Source organism: Somniosus microcephalus, chromosome 2 (assembly GCF_052327205.1).
Source record: "Somniosus microcephalus isolate GS21.2 chromosome 2, FLI_Smic_1.0, whole genome shotgun sequence".
In the NCBI taxonomy this organism is placed as follows: Eukaryota; Metazoa; Chordata; class Chondrichthyes; order Squaliformes; family Somniosidae; genus Somniosus; species Somniosus microcephalus.
This window is the reverse complement of record NC_140988.1, coordinates 59,947,238-59,970,562: the sequence shown is the minus strand read 5'-3', so window position 1 is coordinate 59,970,562 and position 23,325 is coordinate 59,947,238. Positions and strand designations below refer to the sequence as shown.

Genomic DNA, 23,325 nt, shown 5'->3' with positions numbered 1-23,325 from the left:
AATTAAACAAATACTTTGGTTCTGTCTTCACGGAAGGACACAACTTCCCAGAAATGTGAGGGAACCAAGGGTCTAGTGAGAAGGAGGAGTTAAAGGAAATTAATATTAGTAAAAAAAGTGCTGGAGAAATTAATGGGACTGAAAGCCGATAAATCCCCAGGGCCTGATAATCTGCATCCCAGAGTACTAAAAGAGGTAGCCATGGAAATAGTGGATGCATTGGTTGTCACCTTCCAAAATTCTATACATTATGGAACAGTTCCTGCAGATTGGTGGGTGGCAAATGCAACTCCATTATTTAAAAAAGGGAGAGAAAACATCAGTAGTAGGGAAAATGCTAGTCTATTACAAAGGATGTGATAACAGGACACTTAGAAAATATCAACAGGATTAGACAAAGTCAACATGGATTTATGAAAGGGAAATCCTGTTTGACAAACCTACTGGAGTTTTTTGAGGATGTAACTGGTAGAATAGATAAGGGAGAACCAGTGGATGTGGTGTATTTGGATTTTCAGAAGGCCTTTGATAAAGTCCCACATAAGAGGTTAGTGTGCAAAATTAAAGCACATGGGATTGGGGGTAATATACTGGCATGGATTGAAAATTGGTTAACAGACAGGAAACAAAGAGTAGGAATAAATAGGTCATTTTCGGGGTGGCAGGCGGTGACTACTGGGGTAACGCAGGGATCAGTACTTGGACCCCAGCTATTCACAATATACTGTATATCAATGATTTGGATGAGGGAACCAAATGTAATATTTCCAAGTTTGCTGACGACACAAAACTAGGTGGGATTGCGAGTTGTGAGGAGGGTGCAAAGAGGCTTCAAGGCGATTTAGACAAGTTGAGTGAATGGGCAAATACATGGTAGATGCAGTATAACGTGGATAAATGTGAAGTTATCCACTTCAGTAGGAAAAACAGAAAGGCAGAATATTATTTAAATGGTGATAGATTAGGATTGTTGATGTACAAAGGGACCTTCGTGTCCTTGTACACCAGTCACTGAAAGCAAACATGCCGGTGTAGCAAGCAGTTAGGAAGGCAAATGGCATGTTGGCCTTCATTGCAAGAGGATTTGAATATTGGAGCAAGGATGTCTTACTAGGTATACAGGGCGTTGGTGAGACCACAAAATAACAATAGAAAACGCTGGAAAAACTCAGGCCAGGCAACATCCGTGGAGAGAGAAACAGAGTTAACGTTTCAGGTCGAAACCCTTCTTCCGAACTGAGAAAAAAGCAGGAAATGAAACAGATTAAAAGGCCAGTTTGAGGGCTGGGAAATGGGGGAGGGGAATGAAAGAACAAAAGGGAAGGTCTGAGAGGTGAAGAGACATTAAGAGATATTCAAGACGAGACAAGATGGTAATAGGACAGGTAAAGAGACAAAAGATAGCTCTAGATGAAGTGTGAAATGCGCTGGCAGAATGAAAGACAGCTGCCATGTGGGAGAGAAAAAAAGGAAAAGGCACAAACCAAAGGTGTGGATAAAAAATATAAAAATATAATAGGGGCCGAGGTTATGATCTGAAATTGTTGAACTCGATATGGAGTCCGGAAGGCTGTAAAGTGCCTAATTGGAAGATGAGGTGCTGTTCCTCGAGCTTACGCTGAGCTTCCGTGGAACAATGCAAGAGGCCGCGGACGGTGAGGTCTGAGTGGGAATGGAACGGTGAATTGAAATGACAGGCGACTGGAAGCGCGGGGTCACCCTTACGGACTGAACAGAGGTGTTCCGCAAAGCGCTCACCCAATCTGCGTTTGGTCTCCCCAATGTAGAGACCACCACATCGTGAGCAGCGAATACAGTATACTAGATTGCAAGAAGTACAAGTAAATCGCTGTTTCACCTGGAAGGGGCGTTTGGGGCCCTGGACAGTGGGAAGGGAGGGAGGTATAAGGGCAGCTGTTGTATCTCCTGCGCTTGCACGGGAAGGTGCCGGGTGAAGGGGAAGGGGTGCTGGGGGTGATAGAGGAGTGGACTAGGGTGTCTCCAAGGGAGCGGTCCCTACGGAATGCTGAAAGGGGAGGGGAAGGGAAGATGCGTTTGGTGGTGGGATCACTTTGGAGGTGGCGGAAAATGATCCGTTGAATGTGGAGGCTGGTGGGGTGAAAAGTGAGGACAAGGGGAACCCGATCGTGGTTCCGGGAGGGAGGGGCAGGGGTGAGGGCAGAACTGCGGGAGATAGAACGGACACGGTTGAGGGCCGTATGAACCACGGTAGAGGGGAATCCTCGATTGAGGAAAAAGACATGTCGGAAGCATTGGTGTGGAAGGTGGCATCGTCGGAGCAGATGCGGCGGAGACGGAGAAACTGGAATAGAGTCCTTACAGGAGGTGGGGTGGAAGTGTAGTCCAGGTAGCTGTGGGAGTCAGTGGGCTTGTAGTGAATGTTGGTCAATAGCCTATCCCCAGAGATGGAGAAGTCGAGGAAGGGAACAGTCGGAGATGGACCATGTGAAGGTGAGGGAAGGGTGGAAATTGGAGGCAAAGTGAATGAAATTGCCTAGTTCAGGACTAGAGTTCAAGACTTGGTGAGACCGCACCTGGAGTACTGTGTGCAGTTTTGGTCTCCTTACCTAAGAAAGGATATACTTGCCATAGAGTGCAGCAAAGGTTCACCAGACTGATTCCTGGGATGGCAGGACTGTCGTATGAGAGAAGATTGGGTCGACTAGGCCTGTATTCACTAGTTTAGAAGAATGAGACGGGATCTCATTGAAGTGTATAAAATTCTGACAGGGCTAGACAGACTGGATGCAGGGAGGATGTTTCCCCTGGCTGGGGGGTCTAGAACAAGGGGTCAGTCTCAGGATACGGGGTAGGATATTTAGGACTAAGAGGAGGAGATATTTCTTCAGAGGGTGGCGAACCTGTGGAATTCTCTAACGCAGAAGGCTGTAGAGGCCAAGTCAGTGAATATATTTAAGAAGGAGATAGATTTCTAGACACAAAAGGCATCAAGGGGTATGGGGAAGAGAGCGGGAATATGGTATTGAGATAGAGGATCAGCCATGATCATATTGAATGGCGGAGCAGGCTCGGAGGGCCGAATGGTTTACTCCTGCTCCTATTTTTCTGTTCTGTTTTCTAACAGCTCTGTTGAATCTCTATCCCATAATGCCCTCTGATTGGACTTTTTTTCTAGCATTTGTCCTCCTGCTCTAATTTTGTATTCAGGTTAGGAAAAGCTGATGGTCATGATGAACTGTGGTGAGGATCATTAAATGAAATTAAGGTAGTGCAAAACCACTATCTTAACTTTGGACATCTAACAAATTTAAAGTCCATCATTACATATTCTGGGGTTGTATTTGCCTTAATTTTTAAATTCTGGAATTGTCAGTCATTCCCAAATGGAAAAAAAGGTAGTTCATATATCATAATGGCCCAGAAATTACGAGAATGGCATATCTCACAGGACTTCTAATCTCATCTTGAGATCGCACTATGTGCCACAAATTGCTGGAAATACAAATTGATACAACGGCACAATATCAACAGCGCATCTGGGACCTCAAACAACGAGTCCAATGGTCTATCTCCGGAACCAATAAGACAAAGGATAGAGAAACAAAACAGAGCAAACGACCAAGAAGGAAATAGCGTAAATTAGAGTCAAATTAAAGACAGAAAGAGAAATAGAGACTGGATTAAGAGAATGAAAAAGAGACAGAAAGGAAAAGGAGGAAAATAATTAAAAACAAGCAGAAGTGGGCATTGTAACCCAGCTGTGTTTGGGAATTATTTTATTGATTGAGTGAATGGCAGGGTAGGTACAAATGTACAAACATTATTGAACCACCAAGTGTTGAACTTGCATGATCATCTTGATAAGGAAAGTGGAACTGCTTTCATAGGACCGTAGGAATTGCTAGATGAAAAAAGACAAAGATCCATCTAGTTCGCATTCTACCATCCTGGTATTTGCATATTACAATAACAATGGAGTTGTAGGATCATAATAATGATGATATTAATTATAATATGTATTATAATTATCAATTACTCTACAACAGACTCACACGAGGTTAGGAAAACCCCAGTGGTGGAGCGCTTCGGGAACTGTAGGTCCAAAGCCACCTTTTACCTCCCAAGCATGCTACACTTACCAAGTCATGTCTCAAATGATTCATATACTGTATCCCAAAATGTTGTTTTCTGAAAGAAATCTATCTAATTTGCATTTAAGCATCAAAACAGCTTTGCATCTTGAAAATGATTGCCTTCCGCCACTAACAGGAGTGTGGATGGCAAGACTGGCACAAATATATAACCAAGATAGATAAAAAAAATTGTAATAAACCTCTAGGAACAATTTATTACCTGCGGGAGTGAGATTTCAGTTTCATTATTCCCTTTCTGGGCCTCCAATGTCAGGACCATAAATCACGACATTAACAGGGTCCTTATGACATGAATTACCAGCCCTAAATGGCTGCGGCAAGATTAATTCACATTAATGGTGTAAATCCAGCAATTACATGACATGCAATTTATTTCATAACGCATGGCGAGGTTGCAATTTTTTTGGTTTTGTCGAGACCCATGGCGGAGCTGCGTAAATCGTCCAGCAATTTGTGGCGAATCGGAACTCATGGCGTACCCTCTTCTTCACCACAAATGGCTGGATTGTTAAACAACTAATAATGACAAGTGGTATGAACTCACCATTATTTCCTCAGCAATTTCTAGGCCAGTTAGATTTTAAAAAGGCTTTAGGTCTTCATAACAATCTATTATTAAAAAATGCTTTAAAAACATAATAAAAGAAAGTCATGGCAAGACAAGTTACAAGCCATGAAATAGAATTAATATTATGCTTGAGGTGGACACGAACCAGGACTCGCTGAGTTGATTATAATTTATATGTATTTCCACAGCTGGCCAAACTATAACCTACATTTCCCACGTTAAAAAAGGTACGGGCACTACCCTGTCATTGTTTAAAATTCACCTTCAGAATAGACTGGTGGTCACAGCCACACTGCAGAAACTCCTATTTTAGCAGTGGGTTTCTCAACGCAAAAGCAATTCTACCCAGGTTTCCTAGAACTGGGGCAATCAGCTGGGCAAATTTTATTTTCTCTGATGCAACTTCTTTTGCGAAACCTCCATATCTACAGTTCTTAATAAGACAAAGCATTTCAACTCAAAAAAAACCTGACCACAAAAAATCCCCCAACCACCCACCCACACAAAATTCGCAAAGAAGCGGTGAACAGACCTGTGGCAGATACTTTTTGTTTTGTGTCATAACTGTAATAAAATGCTTAAATTGTATCAGTCTGCAAATGTCACCATTCTCCGTTTCCATATTAAAAAATCAAATGATTAGTTTGGGTTCATATTATGGTTAAAAATTGTCACACCAATTTTGTATTGCCATTTTAAACTCCTGAAAATGATCTAAAGAATTATATTAATCACTTTTTAAGACCTTCCCTTTTAGATGACTTTTATGAACTATTGACACAAAAGATTAAGTGTAAATGAGCTGATATCGACAAAGGTTTCACATCTGAAACAACCAAATTTTAGAATTTAGCTAACCAGCTTCCTTCTGTTGGCCATCAGTCCAATGGAAATGATTTGAAATCCCAAGATAGAATTTTTCCCTCACCTTTGCAAAGCAAGGGAAAGTTCCATCCATACCTTGTTAATGGGATTTGTCATCGCTTCATAAGTAATTCTTTTTTCTTACTCCTCCTCTGAAGGCACTGACTAGTGGTTGGGTACATTCTCATGGGCACTGGCAACTCCCCATACCTCATCCAAGCAACTTTTTTTTAATGTGCAAGCTTAAACAAGTGTCAATGGTGTATTTAAGCAATGGGGAAGGGGAAACAACACTCGAGCTAATCTTATCTTAACCTCATATCTACACACAGCTGCACATTCCATCATTAGTCACTGAATCACAATCAGAAGCAGGAACCTTGGGCACTTTTTCTCTCCTTAGCCTAGGGTTGCTGAGGCAAGTTTTAACACCCTGCCAGTGGTTGAGATCAGCTAGCTCAGCACAGACCAGGGACAGAACCTGATCTGTGTGGCTCATTACCACACCTGGTAGTACAACCACTATCTGGACCATCAAGAATGCTTTCTTCTTTAAATTAAAAATACAAATAAAACATTAGGGGTAACGATAGAGGACTACAAATCACTCAAGATAATTTCTGCAGAACTGGGTGGCACCATGAGTTAGGACACTGTCCTTTCACCCTTGTGACCTCAGTTTGAATCTTATGTAAAGTGAATCTAACGGAGGTCCTATTGGGCATGAGCCACCTGGACAAAACTGGAGTAGGGGAGTGCTGCTCCAAGGTTCAAATTTAGTCACATCAGCGAGGAAGAACAGAGGGGAGTTTACTCGATCTAATCCAGGTTATATTTGAGCCATGAATGCGTGGTACGGATACTGGATGCCCGAAATGGAATGTTTTCCCATTTTCCAGCACGAATATCTCACAACTTAAGCTCGTACACAAAAAAAAATTGATTTTCATCTCATCTCAATGATGGGAAATACATAAAATGTATTGAGCTTCAAAACCATACCAATGTATCTCACAAAAGAAAACTAATAATACCTTTCAAAGCCTTTTCTGATACAATGAACACATCATTTTATTAGTGCATGCAAGAATTTCAAGTCACAATTTGACATCTGTGTTGTTAAAGCTGGGTAGTTCGCTTTTCCCAAAAATCAACACTAATAAAGATTTATTACTTTTCAATATTCAAAAGGCAAAAATAAAAACAACTTTGTTAAAAAAAATGCTTGCATACTTAAATTTACTCCAACTGGCAGTTCCCCGTTGCCCAGTAATTCCACCAAACACCAGATAAAATATTGAACGTGGGACTTGTAATCCATTTATAAAAGAAAAATTAGACTAACCCACAGACAGAGTGCAATAAAGATTTAAGAAAAAAAGACAAGCTGGAGTGAACAGCACCACTGGAAAAAATAATTTCAAATATTCACAAACATTTCCATTTAATATTTGACATAAAAGCACCACAGTATTATCAGAATGTAACACACTTATTTTTTTTTTATTTTTTTTTTTAAACACAGTACCAGCTGACTGTGCACTCTGTGTACTGCAATAAATCCTAATTGTGTCATCATCTTTACCGGAACTATTCTTTTGTGGCACTTCAAGGCACATGCTCTATAAATAGAAACTGGAATGTAATAATTGGGAATGTTACTATTAACTGTTACTTGAGAATATGAGTGGCCAGAATACTATAGAAACTGAACTACACAACATCTTCTAGGGGCAACGGGGAATACACAACATCTTCTAGGGGCAACGGGGAATTCAAGGATGAGCAGAAATATAATTTATAGATCTCTTCCACGGAAATGAGTAAACTATTGATAGTAATGAAGGATAGTGTGTAGCAATTGCTTGAATTTGTATTTTCTGGGTTTATTTTAAATAAATGATATTGTATTCAGATATACCAAAACTCAACAGCTTTTCTTCATTCTTTATTACTTAAATAAAAACAAGTCATAACTAGTTCTACTTTGGGACGGTAGGACAATATGATAGAAATTAATAGAGGCTTGTTTTTTTCATGATCCGCAAAAATTCTTGTTCATTTATCTCACCATCACCATCACGGTCAGCTTCATCAATCATTTCCTGCGTATGAATGGAAAAAAAAAATCTTTAAACACATTGTTTGAAGTGGCATTTCTTGCTATAGGATCATGAAACTGTAAACGCATTGAGAAATATATTTTAACAGTATACACATACATACTAGCACACAATTGCAAGTAGTTTTGCTTACAGTAAGTGTGAGGATATTCTGCTTTATGCGAGGTAACGCGATGGACCAGATCTTGCTAGAGCAGGGCATCTTGCGGCGTACGCCGTTAGGACTTTTTCCTGCAGCCTTCAGCGTTTAATTTTTGTGTGCCATAAATTGCTGGAAGTGCAAGCTTATAACAGCATGGCAAGGGCAACAGGGCACCTGGGACCTTAGTGAATGGTGGGACCAACAGTGTATCTCCTTAACCAATGAGATTCAATGATTAAGAAAGAAACACAGTAATGACTGAGAAGGAGGGTGAATTAGAGTGGGTGAATTAGTCAAATCAGGTACAGAAAGAGAAATAGAGGGAAAGAAAGATTGGATTGAGAGAGAGAAAAAATAAACAAAAAGGAAAAAGAAAAATGTAAACATTTTAAATTCTACATTTAAAAAATCTCTAACAACAATTGACTACATGCAGGATGAGATTGAACAGTTTAAACTGTTCCCTTTCTGGGCCAGACAGGTTGATTGGGATTGCATTATCAATTATCACATCGCTAAAAAGGTACTTGCGCTGTTAAGTTTCAGCCCTAACTTTCTGCGGTGAGTTTATTGTGAAATTATAGTGCAAATCCAGTAAGGCCTTAAAAACAGGGAGGCTAAGGGCATGATTCCGTTTGAGCGAAGCAAACAGCAGAGTGGTGTAAATCGACCAGCAGGTTCTGGAGATTCACAACTCACGGTGTATCTCTTAATCCCCTGAATTTGCTGGCCTATTTGCACAATAATAAGTGTGCATTGTTCACACACCATTATTTTTCCAACAAGATTCAACCCAATATATCAGGCCACTCATTTATGGTGATTACATTTTTATTATGATATAGTAAGGGAGTGTTAATGGTAATTTTGGATACAAATTATACAATAATACCCATATTGTAAGTTAGCGCACTTTATTATGTTTGTTTATCTATGTAAACTATTTTATGTATTACTTAAAAAAATACACAGGAAGATGTTCCAGGTTGTAAGTATGTAGATAGATGCGTAGCAGTACTGGGAGTGGGGTACTTCGGTATGGCAACAGCTGTGGCTCAGTGGGTAGCATTCTCACCTCTGAGTCAGAAGGTTGTGGGTTCAAGTTCCACTCCAGAGACTCAAGGACAAAAATCTAGGCTGACATTCCAGTGCAGTGCTGAGGGAGTGCTGCACTGTCGGAGGTGCCGTCTTTTGGATGAGATGTTAAACGGAGGCCCCATCTGCTCTCTCAGGTGGACGTAAAAGATCCCATGGCACTATTTCGAGGAAGAGCAGGGGAGTTATTCCTGGTGTCCTGGCCAATATTCATCCCTCGATCAACATCACTAAAACAGATTATCTGGTCATTATCACTTGCTGTTTGTGGGAGCTTGTTATGCACAAATTGGCTGCTGCGTTTCCTACATAACAACAGTGACTACACTTCAAAAGTACTTTATTGGCTGTAAGGCACTTTGGGACGTCTAGTGGTCGTGAAAGGCGCTATAGAAATGCAAGTCTTTCTTTAACAGCAGGAGGTGGATTTGGGTGTGAGAGCACTGAAGTCGCAATGGTGGGCACTAGGAGCACTGGAGAAGGGGTTTGGTGGGAATGGGAATACTGGGAGGGAAATCCCAGGCAGTGGGAGGGAATTGCAGGGATAAGGAGAACTGGGAGGTAGATGGTAAAGTTTGGGAGCAGATGGGATACTGGTCTTTGGAAGTATTGAGGAACGGGGTGGGGAACCATTAGCAGTGGGATAGAGATATGTGGAAATAGGGGCTGGGGTGGTCATGCAATGCGAACGTACCGGGAAAGAGAATGAAAGGTTTGGAGATGATGGGGAGGAAGCTTTGAATTCTGGGAGGATTGAGAGGGGGAGCATTTTTATAAGATGGGTTTTGGTGGGTGGTGGTGAAGGAGAATGGATGCTCTAAACCTTTATGCATTTACTCCTCCTCAAAAGATTTTTCAAAAGTGGTTTCCTAGCACTGACCTGGGAATTGTGGTTACTGTGCATTTAATATCTTAGGAAGCATTTAAAAGAACTTAAAGCAGATTGCCAGGTCACAACCATCAACATGGTGATAGAGTTGTTCTGGGCACGTGGGAAAGGTCACTGGCATTCAAGGGGAGTTGGGGGAGGGGTTGCAGAGCCAGAGGTGAAAGTAGTGAGAGGTGAAAAGACCACTAGCTCAACCCAGGAAAGGGGAGAGGTATGTGCAGGCAGCCTGTAATGGAGCCAGCCTGATTTCTGTCCATTTAAATTCATGGACGGATAATTGAGTGGGCTACCTTAAAGATGTGCGATCCTCTTCCCTTAATTTTCCTCTATGCACCGCATCCAGGTGATCCAATGCATCCAGGCACAGACACAAGAACATCATGATTTAAAAGGATTTTTTCGTTTCTTTGAGATTTTCTAAGTTCTTTGCAAACAAGCTGCAGAATGAATTTTTCATGCTACTAACTGCTTAATTTTTAATTGAGAAAGACAGCTAGTAAGACAGATAAAGAGAGAGATAGGAGAGAAAGATAGTGGAGAGAAAGAAACAAAGAAAGACAAAGAAACAGGACAGAGATAAAGCGAATAAGCACAGTCTAGAACCTACACGGATACAACTGTTCATGGTATACCCTTATTTTTCATGCCACTGTGGTGGAAGAGTTGCCGGTCAAAGGGGATGTTGCTCTCTCCGAAAGAAAGGCAGCAACAGTGCCCCATCGGCCCCCTTTGTAAGGAGGCTGCATTAAAAAAAATAGTTGCAGGATATAAGCTAGCACATATACTTTGTATATGTTAAGAATTCATGCTTTACTTTCTTCTGATGTTCCACTGAAAAAAACAGTCCATTTAATATTCTTCATTCTCCATGAGAAATATATTTTGAAGGACGAGAGCTGGAGCGGACAGTTTGAAGGACGAGAGCTGGAGAGGCAGTTTGAAGGACGAGAGCTGGAGCGGACAGTTTGAAGGACGAGAGCTGGAGAGACAGTTTGAAGGACGAGAGCTGGAGCGGACAGTTTGAAGGACGAGAGCTGGAGCGGACAGTTTGAAGGACGGGAGCTGGAGCGGACAGTTTGAAGGACGGGAGCTGGAGCGGACAGTTTGAAGGACGGGAGCTGGAGCGGACAGTTTGAAGGACGGGAGCTGGAGCGGACAGTTTGAAGGACGAGAGCTGGAGAGACAGTTTGAAGGACGAGAGCTGAAGAGACAGTTTGAAGGACGAGAGCTGGAGAGACAGTTTGAAGGACGAGAGCTGGAGAGACAGTTTGAAGGACGAGAGCTGGAGTGGACAGTTTGAAGGACGAGAGCTGGAGAGACAGTTTGAAGGACGAGAGCTGGAGCGGAACCCGGTTACCAGGACGCCAAGTTGGACAGCCAGGGGTAATGTGCAGACCAGGTGTGTGGAGGAAACCGAGGGGAAACATCGAGAGAGAGAGAGGGGAAACATCAAGAGAGACCAAGATGGAAACATCGAGAAAGACTGAGGGGGAACTTTATTTATTTAATTTAATTAATTAATTAATTAATTAAATGTATTTAATTATAAGTTGTGAGTTCCTCACGATGCTCTCCCAGTGCGGCCACCCTGTAGCCAGAGATTATTCTAGAAGCCTGGGTAGAAATATCAATGTAATTATTGTAGAAATTACTTTTTTTACATTATTGCTTGTTCATTTTATGTGCTGTCTTTTTTATGTCTTTTATTTATTTTATGTCTGCTTTATTTATATTTATTTAAAGTATGTATGCGTGTATATGTCGGTATGTGTTTTTTTGTGATGGCGCCGATGAAGATGGCTGCCGTCCTTGTGAGCTCCGTGCGTACCAGGCAGCTAAGTGTTCTTGCTGCTTGGTGCTCTCGGCACGTCAAGAAAAAAGCATTTCACTGACTAGATTACACTTCTTGTATTTAGTTATGTGACCAATAAAATTGAAATTGAAAGTGAAAAATTTAAATTGAATTTTTTCATCACTAATCAGGACTACTCTTCCTTTAACTACTCTTTATACTTATTGGAGGAAAAATTGGGTATCGCCCATTTTGGGGCGCTAATATCGGCCGGGCACAAAGTTTAGCGCCCGGTGCTAATTATCGCCTCAGACTGCAAAATTCACCTCTATCGCCCCTGGAGGTGATTTGAGCGCTAAATCAAGCGCTACACACCTCTCTTAAGGCGCTAATGTCGGGGAGCGAGGCGCTATCTCAGAACGCTACCGAAGCTCAGGCGATGTCAGTTACCATGGAAACCAGACTGGCGCCGTCTAGTTCTTAAAGGGGAGGGGCCATCTTGCTGGCCAGCCACACCCTGCGCATTTCAGCCTTGAATCTCAGCCTGGAGAGACCTCTAAAGCAATTGTGTTGGAACCACTAATGGATAGGCCCAAGGAAAGAGCTCGGCACTTAGGAACCTCAAAAGTGGTGCTGAGGACCAAAACTCCTTAGAACAGCGTTAAATCCCTCCAGATGTGTCTCTCCCTCTCAACCTTTAAATAGTGCTCCCCCAGCCCCTTCCTAACTTGAAAACCTTCCCTTCTGCCTGTCGTTCCTAGCGGCAGGCGCTAAGGCAGGGGACGCAACTCAATTTCTGTTCCGGGGCGATACCAGGGCATTGCATGCTCGACTGACATCACAATCTGTGGGCGCAGGAGATCGTGGCGGTAGTGTTTAGCGCTGCCGCAAAACAACTGGTCAATTTCGCGAGCGGCGCTAAAAGCGCCACGCTTGGGCGCTAAGTTCCCTTCTATGTCTGCTATATTCGTTTTGATTGCCTCTTTTGTATTATTGGCCCTACATTTGTCATATGCCTCTTTTTCAGTTTCATTTAAATTTCTATGCTCATCCAAGGAGCTCCAGCTTTTGCTGTACCTCCTTCACTTCTCGTGGGAATATATCTAGTTTGTACCTTAATTGTCTCCTGTTTGAACATTTCCAAATGTGTGTCCACTGTCTTATCTGTCAACTTTTCTTTGATTTACCTGGACTAGTTCCCTTTTAATCATGCTGAAATTGACTTTTATCCAGACAAGTACATTTATCCTCATCTGTTCCATCTCTTTTTCAATTTTTACAACAAACCTAATTACACTATGGTCATTGTTGCCTAGATTTTTTCCTACCCGTACATTATTTAATAGGGTGAGATGAAGTAAGGTGGGAGGAGATTTGTATGAAGCATAAACACTGACATAGACTTATTGGGCAGTTATGGCCTGTTTCTGTACTGTAAAATTCGATGTAATTATTTACTTACCCTACTTCATTTCATAGAATTAGATCTAGCACTATCTCTTTCGTTGTTAGACTAAAACGTACTGATCTAGAAACCAGTCCTGGAGGCAGAAGGGTACATTTTGTGAGGCTTGTACAACTGCTGGGGCTTCACTTCCAGCCAGTGAATATTGAAAAATTGTAGTCAGAGGCCCCAGCACTGGCCTTGTAAAGTTTACCTTATTGTAGAAAGGTCTCCGCTTTTTTTCTACTTATATTACTTTTATCTTTGGATAATTATTAAAGCTTTCTTATTTCTGCCTTTTTCTCCAATTTATCCATATATTTCTTCCTCCATCTCCATTACCTGTTCAGTAGTGTATAATAAACTCCCAATAGAGTAACTATTTCCTTCATGTTCCTTAACTCTAACCAAATAGATTCAGGGGTCGATTTTCAGTGTGCCGTGAGGCAGGCTTTTAGGCGTGCGGGGGGCTAAAATCCTGAATTCGGGGGTCCCGACACCATCCCGCCCAAAACCCACCTCCATGTAAGTTTCAAAGGAGGCGGGTACCCGCCCCGCACTGGGACCCGCCGACCCGAGGCGGGAAGGGATTAGTGCCAATTAACAGGCAGTTTTTAGCCTAATCCCTATTTTGAAGGCTGTCGTGTGGGATTCCCGACGGCTCCAAACCACGCCAGGTTAGAGGAGTCGGGCCGTCGGGTTGAAGGACTTGGAGGGGTCGAGATGTCGGTGTTCAGGTGAGTGATGGGTGCATGAGTGCAAAGGTAAGTGTGTTTGGTGTGTCTAAAATGTGTAAAGAAGTTTAAATTACCTGTACTTACCTTTACAGCCTTCCTTCCATCATTAAGCCGGCACAGAAAGCAGAATGGCTGCGATCTGTCAAAAGTGACAGCCTGCAGCTTTCAGTGCCGGCGAGATTTCTAACTGAGTCTGCGTAGAAGGACTCAGGTTAGAAGTAAGACTGTCAGTGTTTGACAGTTTCAAACAGCTGTGAAACACTGATATCTCATCTGTCAAAACGTCTTGACAAATGAAATTTCAGTCTGTGACGTCACCTGTTGCCGGGTGGCCCTTAATTGGCCTGCTGAGCCCGCTGGGCAGGCTCAACAAGGTCAATCAAGTGAAAAACGCGTGGATTGGCTGCATCTCGATGGAGGCGGGACTACAACCCGAAAGTTGTAGTCCCGCCTCCTTCCCGACTTCTGAATGAAAATCCAGCCCTCAGTCTTTTTCACCATTACCTATGATCCTTACATTCTGGTGCTGATCAGACCTCCAGGAATACCTCCAACTAGTTAGCAGCACTAGTTGTAGGCCTGTTCAGGTGAAGCATATCTGTCCTGTACATGTCACTCCTGTCCCAGAACTAGTCCCAATGTCCAGGAATTTGAACTCTTCCTTCCTACACCATTTCTCCAGTCAAGCATTCATTCCTTATCTTACTATTCCTATACTGATTAGTGCATGAAACTGAGAGTAATCCTGAGATTATTTGTCTTGAGGTCCTGTTCTTAATTTATCTCCTAATTCCTGAAACTCCCTTTGTAGGACCACAAATCTATTCCTTCCCAATATAGTTTACACCTGCTCCATTACATCCCTTACACTGGAACCTGGAAAGCAACAAACCATGTGGACTCTTCGCCGTGGTAGGAAATTACCTGTTTATGCTCCTTACTATGGATTCCTCTATTACTATAGTGATTTTGCATTTCATACCTGACCCCCTCAGCAACCACTTGCTCTGCAGTGCCATGGGATTGCTCAAGGTTGGCCTCCTTCGAGCTTTTCCACTGCAATTATTCAGGACTGGATACTTGTCAGTTCAGCATTCTCAGGAGATCTCTACATTGCCTCCAGTTCCCGCCCTGATGACAGGGACTCACTCATTTTCCTCAATAACTCACTCTGTGACTAGTTCCTGGATATGTATTCCAGGAACCCTTCAGCCTCACATATGAGAAGTGCCCAATAAACACAAACACCAGGGTGCAAGAAGAGAGAGACCTGGGGCTGCTTGTGCACAAATCTTTAAAGGTGACACGACAGGTTAAACAAAGCAAAGCAGTTAATAAAGCATATGGAATCGTAGGCTTTATAAATAGAGGCATAGAGTACAAAAATCTAGGAAGTTTTGCTAAACCTATAAAACATTAGTTCAACCCCAGCTGCAGTATTGTGTCCAATTCTGGGCACCACACTTCAGGAAGGACGTGAAGGCTTTGGAGAGGGTACAGAAGAGATTTACTAGAATGGCTTCAGCGATTACAGTTACATGGATAGACTGGAGAAGCTGGGGTTGTTCTCCTTAGAGCAGAAAAGGCTAAGCGGGGATTTGATAGGAGTGTTTAAAATCATGAGAGTTTAGATAGAGTAAATAAAGAGAAACTGTTTCCAATGGTGAAGGGTCGATAACCAGAGGGCACAGATTTAAGGTGACTGGCAAATAAACCAGAGGCGACATGAGGAAAAACATTTTTTTTACGCATCGAGTGGTTAGGATTTGGAATGCACTGTCTGATAGGGTGGCGGATACAGATTCAATAGTAGCCTTCAAAAGGGAATTGGATAAATACTTGAAGGAGAAAAAAATTGCAGGGATATGGGAAAAGAGCGGGGGAGTGGGATAACTGGATTACTCTTCGAAAGAGCCGGCGCAGACTCAATGGGCCGAATGGCCTCCTTCTGTGCTATACTATTCTATGATTCTATGAAGACAACAATTTTGAAAAAGTGAATATAAAATACAAGGCTAAAGTGGAATCACGGCACAGTATGTTGGTACACTGTGCATGAAGCAACAGGATGTGGGTTACCAACCACAATTCCCCAAATAGTGAACTTTAGCTTACCAGTAGTCAAATGATTGAGGAGCAAGCGGGGAGGGCGAATGGAGGAAAACTAAAGAAAGTAAATGTCGCCACCTAATAGTGACTCATGCAATTGCAGGAGCTGCAGTGGCACAGGAGGTGCTCACATGAAGAGGAAATCACCCCAGAGCACTCATTGCTCATCTTCTAGAATATAGTCACAGTGGCATACATAAAGAGAAAGAGTGATTGAAAAATAAAAATGAGCGTGCGAGGAGAAACAGCAAAAGCAAGCAGTAAGAGAGAGAAAGAGTGAGATAAGAGGGCAAGAGAAAAACAGAGGGAAAGAACACATGGAAAAAGGAAAGTGACAAAAAAGGGAGGAGATGCAAGGAAAGCAAAAAAAAGCACACCAATGGGAAAAATGCAAGTTGATCAGAAAAAGAGAGTGGGCAGGATTTTCATTGGGCCGTGGAGGCGGGATTGGAGGCGTGTGGGGGGGTTAAAATTACAAAAACTGGCGTGGGGGCCCAACCCCGCCTCCAAGCAATTTTCATTAATTCGTGTCTAATGGTCCCGTCTCCGTCCTGCCTCCAAGAGGCGGGATAGGCCGTTAAGGCCTTTAACAAGCACTAAATTGCCTCTATAATGCCATTTTGAAAGGCCTTTGCGATTTTAACCCTTTTCCCACGTGAAACACACCTGTTCTGAAACACGACGGTGAAACCTGGCGGGAGCACAATTGGATTGCTGACTATCAGCTGCAGCTCAACCATTAAAGAGGAGATTTGATCAGCCATCATTTGCAGGTGGCAGGACTTTGTTGTCTCAGGCCTGGGGCAACTTTTAGAAGGCATAACCACAGCTGTGGAAGTTTGGAGCCTGACAACCATCTCCAGTGTGACCTCCTGGGTAACCCCTCTCGCCACCTTCACTGAGCGCTTCCTCAACTGAGGTATATACCAGAAGCATGGGAGCCATTTATTTCCTTCCCTTCTGGACATTAGATGAGGACAAAGACCAGCCGCAGCAGCAGCAGAACCATCAACAACAGCAGCACCAACAGCAGCAGCAACAACAGGAGCGCCAAGCTGCTGCTCACCCACCTGAAGCTGCACAGGCCAGAAGGGGCCAGAGCATGGAAGCCCGTTGGCGCAGGATATACCCCCCAAACAGGGTCTGCAGACACAGGCTCATCTACCTCAACAGTAACAAAGGCAGCTCCGACTTTCGCGAGAGGTAGTGGGTGACATCTGCACAATGCTGCAACAAGACCTGCAGGCCAGAGGACCAGGTGGACAAGCCTTACCAGTGGCCGTCAAAGTCACCACCGCACTCAACTATTTTGCCTCAGGCTCATTCCAGGGATCAGCAGCAGACATCAGTGGCATCTCCCAGGCGGCCGCACACACTTGCATCATGCAGGTAACCGATGCCCTTTTTGCCATCGCGCACAATCACATCCATTTCACCAAGGATCAAGCAAGTGTCACGGCGCGTGCAGTTGGATTAGCTAATCTGGCAGGCTTTCCAAGGGTGCAGGGCGTCGTTGACTGCACACATGCGGCCCTTAAGGCACCCCATCGCAATCCAGGTGTTTTTGTCAACCGCAAGGGCTTCCACTCCCTTAACGTTCAGCTGGTGTGTGACCACAAGAAGGAAATTTTGCATGTTTGTGCCAAGTACCCTGGCAGTTGCCATGACTCCTTCATACTGCGCCAGTCTAGTGTGCCTCCGCTATTCAGTCCGCCAGACCAACTTAACGGATGGTTACTTGGAGACAAGGGCTATCCCCTGAAGACGTGGCTAATGACACCGTTGAGGAGCCCATCCAACGAAGCGGAGGAGAGCTACAACTCCAGCCACATGTCCACCAGAACCATAATCGAGCAAACCATCGGTTTGCTGAAGATGTGCTTCAGATGCCTGGATAGATCAGGTGGAGCCCTGCAGTACTCAGCAGCCAGGATCTCCAGAATCATCGTGGTTTGCTGTGCACTTCACAACATGGCACAGCGTCATGGCTTGCAGATTCCTGAGGACCAAGTGGCTCGTCACATATCCTCAGATGAGGAGGAGGAGAGCGAAAACGAACATCTTGCAGAGGCCCATCAATCAGCGGCAGCAGTACGCGAGAACATTGCTGCCCGGGATGCAAGGAACGCATTCATCTTGGCCAGATTTGCTTAGCCTAGCCAATCAAGCACTTTTGCCTCGCAGCTTCTTACCTGAGCATCGACAATGGCCAAGGACCAGCGGAGTCCTAGCAATTTGACCACCATACTGACAATTGCAAGTAATCCTAAGCCCTCAATGTGAAAGTCCCATTTGCGAAATGACACATGCAACAACTACAGCAGTAGCCATCAGATTTTTTATTTACATTATTCATCTGATGGCTTTTTCACAGAAAATATCAAATTTCACCGAAGTGAATACCCTTGTGACTATTTGTGCAGTATCTTTCTCTTACGCATGCTCCTACGTGGTGCTTCCCCTGTGGCTTCAGCAGATGTGGAGGCCCCTTGCTCACTTTCCTGCTGCTCCTGTCTCGACAACTTTTGCGGGCGTCCTCTGGGGTTGCGAACCTGTGAGGGCTCGGCAACAGTCTGCTGCTCCTGCGGCTGTGCAGGGGTTGAGACGCCGATCTCAGATGGGTGTGGACTCTGGTGGGGCTCTGACCGAGGGCTCTGCAGTGGCATGGAAGTGTGAGCGCTTGGAGAGGAGCCCCCACTTCCTTGATCTCTGCCACCAACTTCCCTCTCATGGGTCAGGTCCCCTTCAGCGCTTGCAAGTGGCTTGAGAGCACCTTGCTGCAGATCAGGGGGGGCCATGGGGACCCATATCTGCACTGGCAGTCCTACTCAGAAGGACTTCCATGAAAGTCTGGTTTCTCTGTTCAATAGATGACCATCGCTCCTCGAGATGTCATTCTATTCTGAACACTCGCCATGTTTTCTGCACTCTGGCAACTTATCACCTCCATGGAGGTTGCCATCTTTTCCATGGTGATGCGTTCATGCGCCAATGACTCCACAAAGGCTCTGCTCATGTTCGCTATGGACTCCCCCATTCGCTCCACACTCGCAGCGACCCTAGAGACAAAACCTGCCAGAGACTCCTGCATCTGTTCCTGGAGTTCCAGCACCGCTGATCTTATGGATGGACCCAGAGGCAGAGGGTCGACATGCAGCTGAGCCGAGCTGGCAGAGTCCTGCGCCCTAGGACTAGGACTCTCCACTGCTGTCCCCGTCTCCACAATCTGCTGATGCTCACTTGTGAGCTGTGATACACCAGGTGACAACACTACTCTATGTCCTGAAGGTCCCACCGAGGTGCGAGTGTCTGCGCTGGTGCTAGGTGCGCTGAATTCTGCTGACGCTGCGCCCTCAGAGGTTGCAGCTTCCTCTGAGGAGTCTTGAGGCTCATGCTGTTCCTCCTGGCTAGTGGGGACGGGTGCTTGCGATGGTCCTGTGGGGGAGTAAAGGAAAGAGTCAGAGATGTGATGCCAAGGTTACATGCACATTGCATATTGCAGATGATCATTAGTCCATCTGTTAGAGCTTCAGAATCATTATCAGTGACTCATGCAATGTCAATGAGAGAGATAGAAAACTATTCTGTCACCAGCTTGCTGTGATGCACCCCTCTGTCCGTCCCCCACTTGCAAATCTTCTTCCACTCCTACGATCTCCAGGACCGCCTCCTCCCAGGGGTTGAGGTGGGCTAGTGAGGGTGGCCCTCCTCCTGTCCTCGCTCTCTTTCTCGCTTATTGTGAGCTCACTTTTCCTGCATAGTCGAATAGTTAGGTGAATGTGACCATAGAGGGAGAGGGAATGGGTAAGGGTGCATGGATGTCCATGTCAAGTGGGTTATGGAGGAAGAGATTGCTAAAGCTGAGTGCTGGTGAGGAAAGGCAATGGGGATCAGATTGAGGGTGATGGGAAATTCATACTCACTTTTCCAGTGCGCAGAAGGTCATGAAATTTCTTCCTGCATTGAATCCAGGTTCTGTGGGTTACTGATAATGAGTTGACCTCCTCTGCCACCTGGATCCACACAGCCTTGGTCTGCTGGGGAGGCTTCTTCCTCCCTGAAGGGAAGAGCACCTCTTTATGAGCTCTTGCTCCCTCAACTAAAGCCTGCAAGGCAACGTCATCAACCTGGGAGCAGCCCTAGGTCTCTCGCTGGTCATTCTGCCTCCAGGTCCCTGTAGCATGAAAGGCCAAAAGGTTGGCAGTCTGCAGAAGAAGCAAGGCTTGTTGCAGACCTTAAATGCAGCAGCAATGATGACGTCATTGGAAGCGACTTTCAGACTGGAAAAACTCATTTGCCATGGGTTCCCACACGTTAGAACTCAATTGGCCAATTAAGTTAAAATCGCATCAATCTCCCACATTGATTTAGATTCGGGTGGAGAACACGAAATGCAGATTACACGACCCCAGCCCGCCCCTGAATTAAAATCCAGCCCAGTGTGTCAGCTGGAGAGCAAGAGTGAAAAAGAGAGGTAAGGCAAAGAAAGAGATAGGAAAGAAGGAAAGAATGAGAGGAGAGAGGTAGAGAAAGAAAGAGTGGAGGAAAGAAAATTGAGAGGAGTAAAATAGGAAAGATAGAAGGTGAAAGAAAAAAGGTGGAGAAAAAGAGTGAGGGGAGAGAAAGAGGGAAGGAGAGAGTGAGATAGAGAGAGGGGGAAATGAAACAGAAAAAGAAACCGAGAACGAAAGAATGATATTGAGAGCGCATGCTAGGGAGAGCGACCAAGAGAGAAATTGTGCACAATGAAGAGAGAAGCAAAAGGAGAGGCTGAGAAGAGAGAGGAAGAAAGAGAGAAAAGAGAAGGGGGAAGAGCGTGTAAGAAAGTGAGAGAAATCTAAGAGAAAACTGAGCAAAAAGAGAAAAATGTCATACATTTTTAGGTTCATGGATGTGCTATATTTCATTATTCACAAGTAATTAGGTCATTCTTCCAGTCAAATATAATTGGTAGCCATCAGCCTGCATGGTCTGTGTAGCAAATGAAAAAAATCTGAAATTATCAAAGTTTCAAAAAAACAAGAGCTGCCAACCTTGATGCTCTCTTACATACTGCGACCAAGAAGTTAATACAAGTACAACATTCCTATCCGGAGAAAAACAAACCAAAAAAATCACCTGCAATTCTTCATCTGTTAAATTTTCACCTAATTCTTTAGCAACTCTCTTAAGGTTCTTGAATGATATCTTGCCTGTGCCATCATCATCAAACAACCGAAAGGCTTTCAAAATTTCTTCCTTGGAGTCTTTCTCACTCTGGGATAAAAGTGGTGATACACTGGAATCATTATCAAGTCCTTGATTAACTTTTCATTACCACTAATATCGCAAAAACAATTCTTGGTTTTAAACTTTATACACATGTATATACGGCATCTCACCATTTTCTGAGTCATCATGGCTAGGAAGTCATTAAAATCAATGCTACCAGATCCTTCCTTGTCAATGTCTGAAATCATCTTTCTTATTTCTTCTTTTTTAGGTTCAAACCCCAATGCACGCATGGCAACCTAAAAAAAAAGTGTTGGCATGTTGTTTCATTCAACTTTATATTATGGATGCAATTGACCAGCCTTGCTTTTGTACTTAGATAAAGGTGGAAAGAAATGTGATTTTAAAAGGAGAAGGACAATATATATGCACTTCATGTCTCCACTCTCAACATGGAGCCAATTTGGTTGATATCTATTACGGAAACATTAGCGTGTTGCTGCATGAGTAATCCTATACATCGGCGTCCTTTACAGTTTTGGATGCTGAACAAGAGGCACCCAAGGTAGTAAGTGTCAATCTTGACTGAGTAACGAGTTTCCCCAGTTTGGACACCTACTTTACCATCAGGCTTGTCAAAAGAAAGAAATAGCTTGCATTTATATAGCACCTTTCACAATCTCAGGACGTCCCAAAGCGCTTTACAGCCAATGATGTACTTTTGAAGTGTAGTCACTTGTCATAATGTAGGGAAAGATGATCGATCTTCACGGTGAGGGAACAGCAGTCAAAATAAGTAGGTGCATGGAGAGATTTTTAAGCTTCTGCTATTGAAAAAAATGTGCTAAGTACTTTACATCGCAAGTACCACCCCGTATAACTATTCCGTTTAAAAAAAAAGTAATGTAAGTAATCAGTCTAATTCTGTTTGCGTTAAATTTACAGAATGCACTATTTAATTAGCTACATTTCCAGCATCCACCTAATGTCTGACTATGAGGATTATCAAGCAAGAGTGAATATTTAGTTTTAATTCTTTTATAAAGTTTTTTAAACTTTAACATTTTTTTTAAAGGATCAGATTTGTTTGATTTAAAGCGTATTTAAACTCTATATATGGATATTAGAAATTATACTAAAATACACCATCTTACTCTTTAGCATATCAGTTTGGCTCAGGGAGGTTGTGAGTTCAAGGCTAACTCCAGGAATTGAGCATATAATTTTAATTGACACTGCAGCACAATTTTATGAGGTTGCATCATCAAAACGCTGTCCCTTTGCTTAAGAGAATAGTGGATCTTAAAAATCCCATTGGACTATTCCACAAGAAGCAGGATGTTCTCCTGGTGTTGCGGGCAATATTCTTCTACTGCCACCATCAAAAAAAAACAGATCACTGGTCATTCATCCCACTGCTGTTTGTGGCATCTTGTCATAAAAATGGCTGCAGTATTTACCGACTAGTAATTTATCGACTGTAAAGCACCGAGAGGTGCGGTAAGGCACAATATAAATGCAACTCATTTTAAAAAAAATATAAACTTAAGTTTTAGATTGTTGTTTGAATGGATTTTTCCAAGAACTGCGAATACTCTGTTTCTAATGCAACCTCTAAGAATTAAAACTTAAAAACGTTAAAAAGCATACAATGTAGCATAACATTGACGTTGGTATTATTTAACAGCACCTTGATTTCCTTTACATCAATAGTTCCAGAACCATCAGTATCAAACAAATCAAAAGCCTCCCGGATTTCTTGCTTTTGTTCCTCTGTTAGATCAGGTTTTGACCCAGATTTTTTGCGCTGTGAAGATCCCATGGCACTTTTCCTGAAGTTTGATGCCTAAAGAAAAATAAAAAACTTAATGACGGACATATACTTTTAAATGGTTAAGAATATTTGTGCATACAGCACTTACAGGAAACTCTCGATTTACCGGCACCTAAATAACCAGCAAAATTCAGGAGTAGGTTCAGGTAAGTTTTACTTCATATTAGTGGCCGTTCCTGGATCTGTGGCTGTGTAACCGGGGTTCCTGCACCTGTTGCTAAGCAACAGGGACGCCTGGATCTTGTGGCCGGGGTTCCTGCACCTATTGCTAAGCAACAGGGACGCCTGGATCTTGTGGCCGGGGTTCCTGCACCTGTTGCTAAGCAACAGGGACGCCTGGATCTGTTGCTGTGTATGGGGCTCTCGTACCTTTTACTATAC

At 43.5% G+C, this 23,325-nt stretch overlaps 1 protein-coding gene across 2 annotated transcripts in view; it reads right to left on the bottom strand.

Moving 5' to 3' along the window:
- Nucleotides 1-6,613: 6,613 nt before the first annotated feature.
- The window catches only part of cetn4 (centrin 4), a 58,968-nt gene continuing 42,256 nt past the window's right edge, over nt 6,614-23,325 (bottom strand). The window contains exons 2-6 of one of the 2 annotated variants that reach the window (XM_086009700.1): nt 22,801-22,956; nt 21,281-21,409; nt 21,018-21,155; nt 10,108-10,254; nt 7,504-7,673 (exon numbers count right to left, since the gene is read on the bottom strand). In XM_086009700.1, coding sequence (XP_085865826.1) covers nt 10,144-10,254; nt 21,018-21,155; nt 21,281-21,409; nt 22,801-22,956 — 534 coding nt within the window. In that variant the 3' untranslated portion in view covers nt 7,504-7,673; nt 10,108-10,143. Of the gene's footprint in view, nt 7,674-10,107; nt 10,255-21,017; nt 21,156-21,280; nt 21,410-22,800; nt 22,957-23,325 lie in introns of both variants that reach the window. The other variant, XM_086009709.1, reaches the window with a different exon arrangement.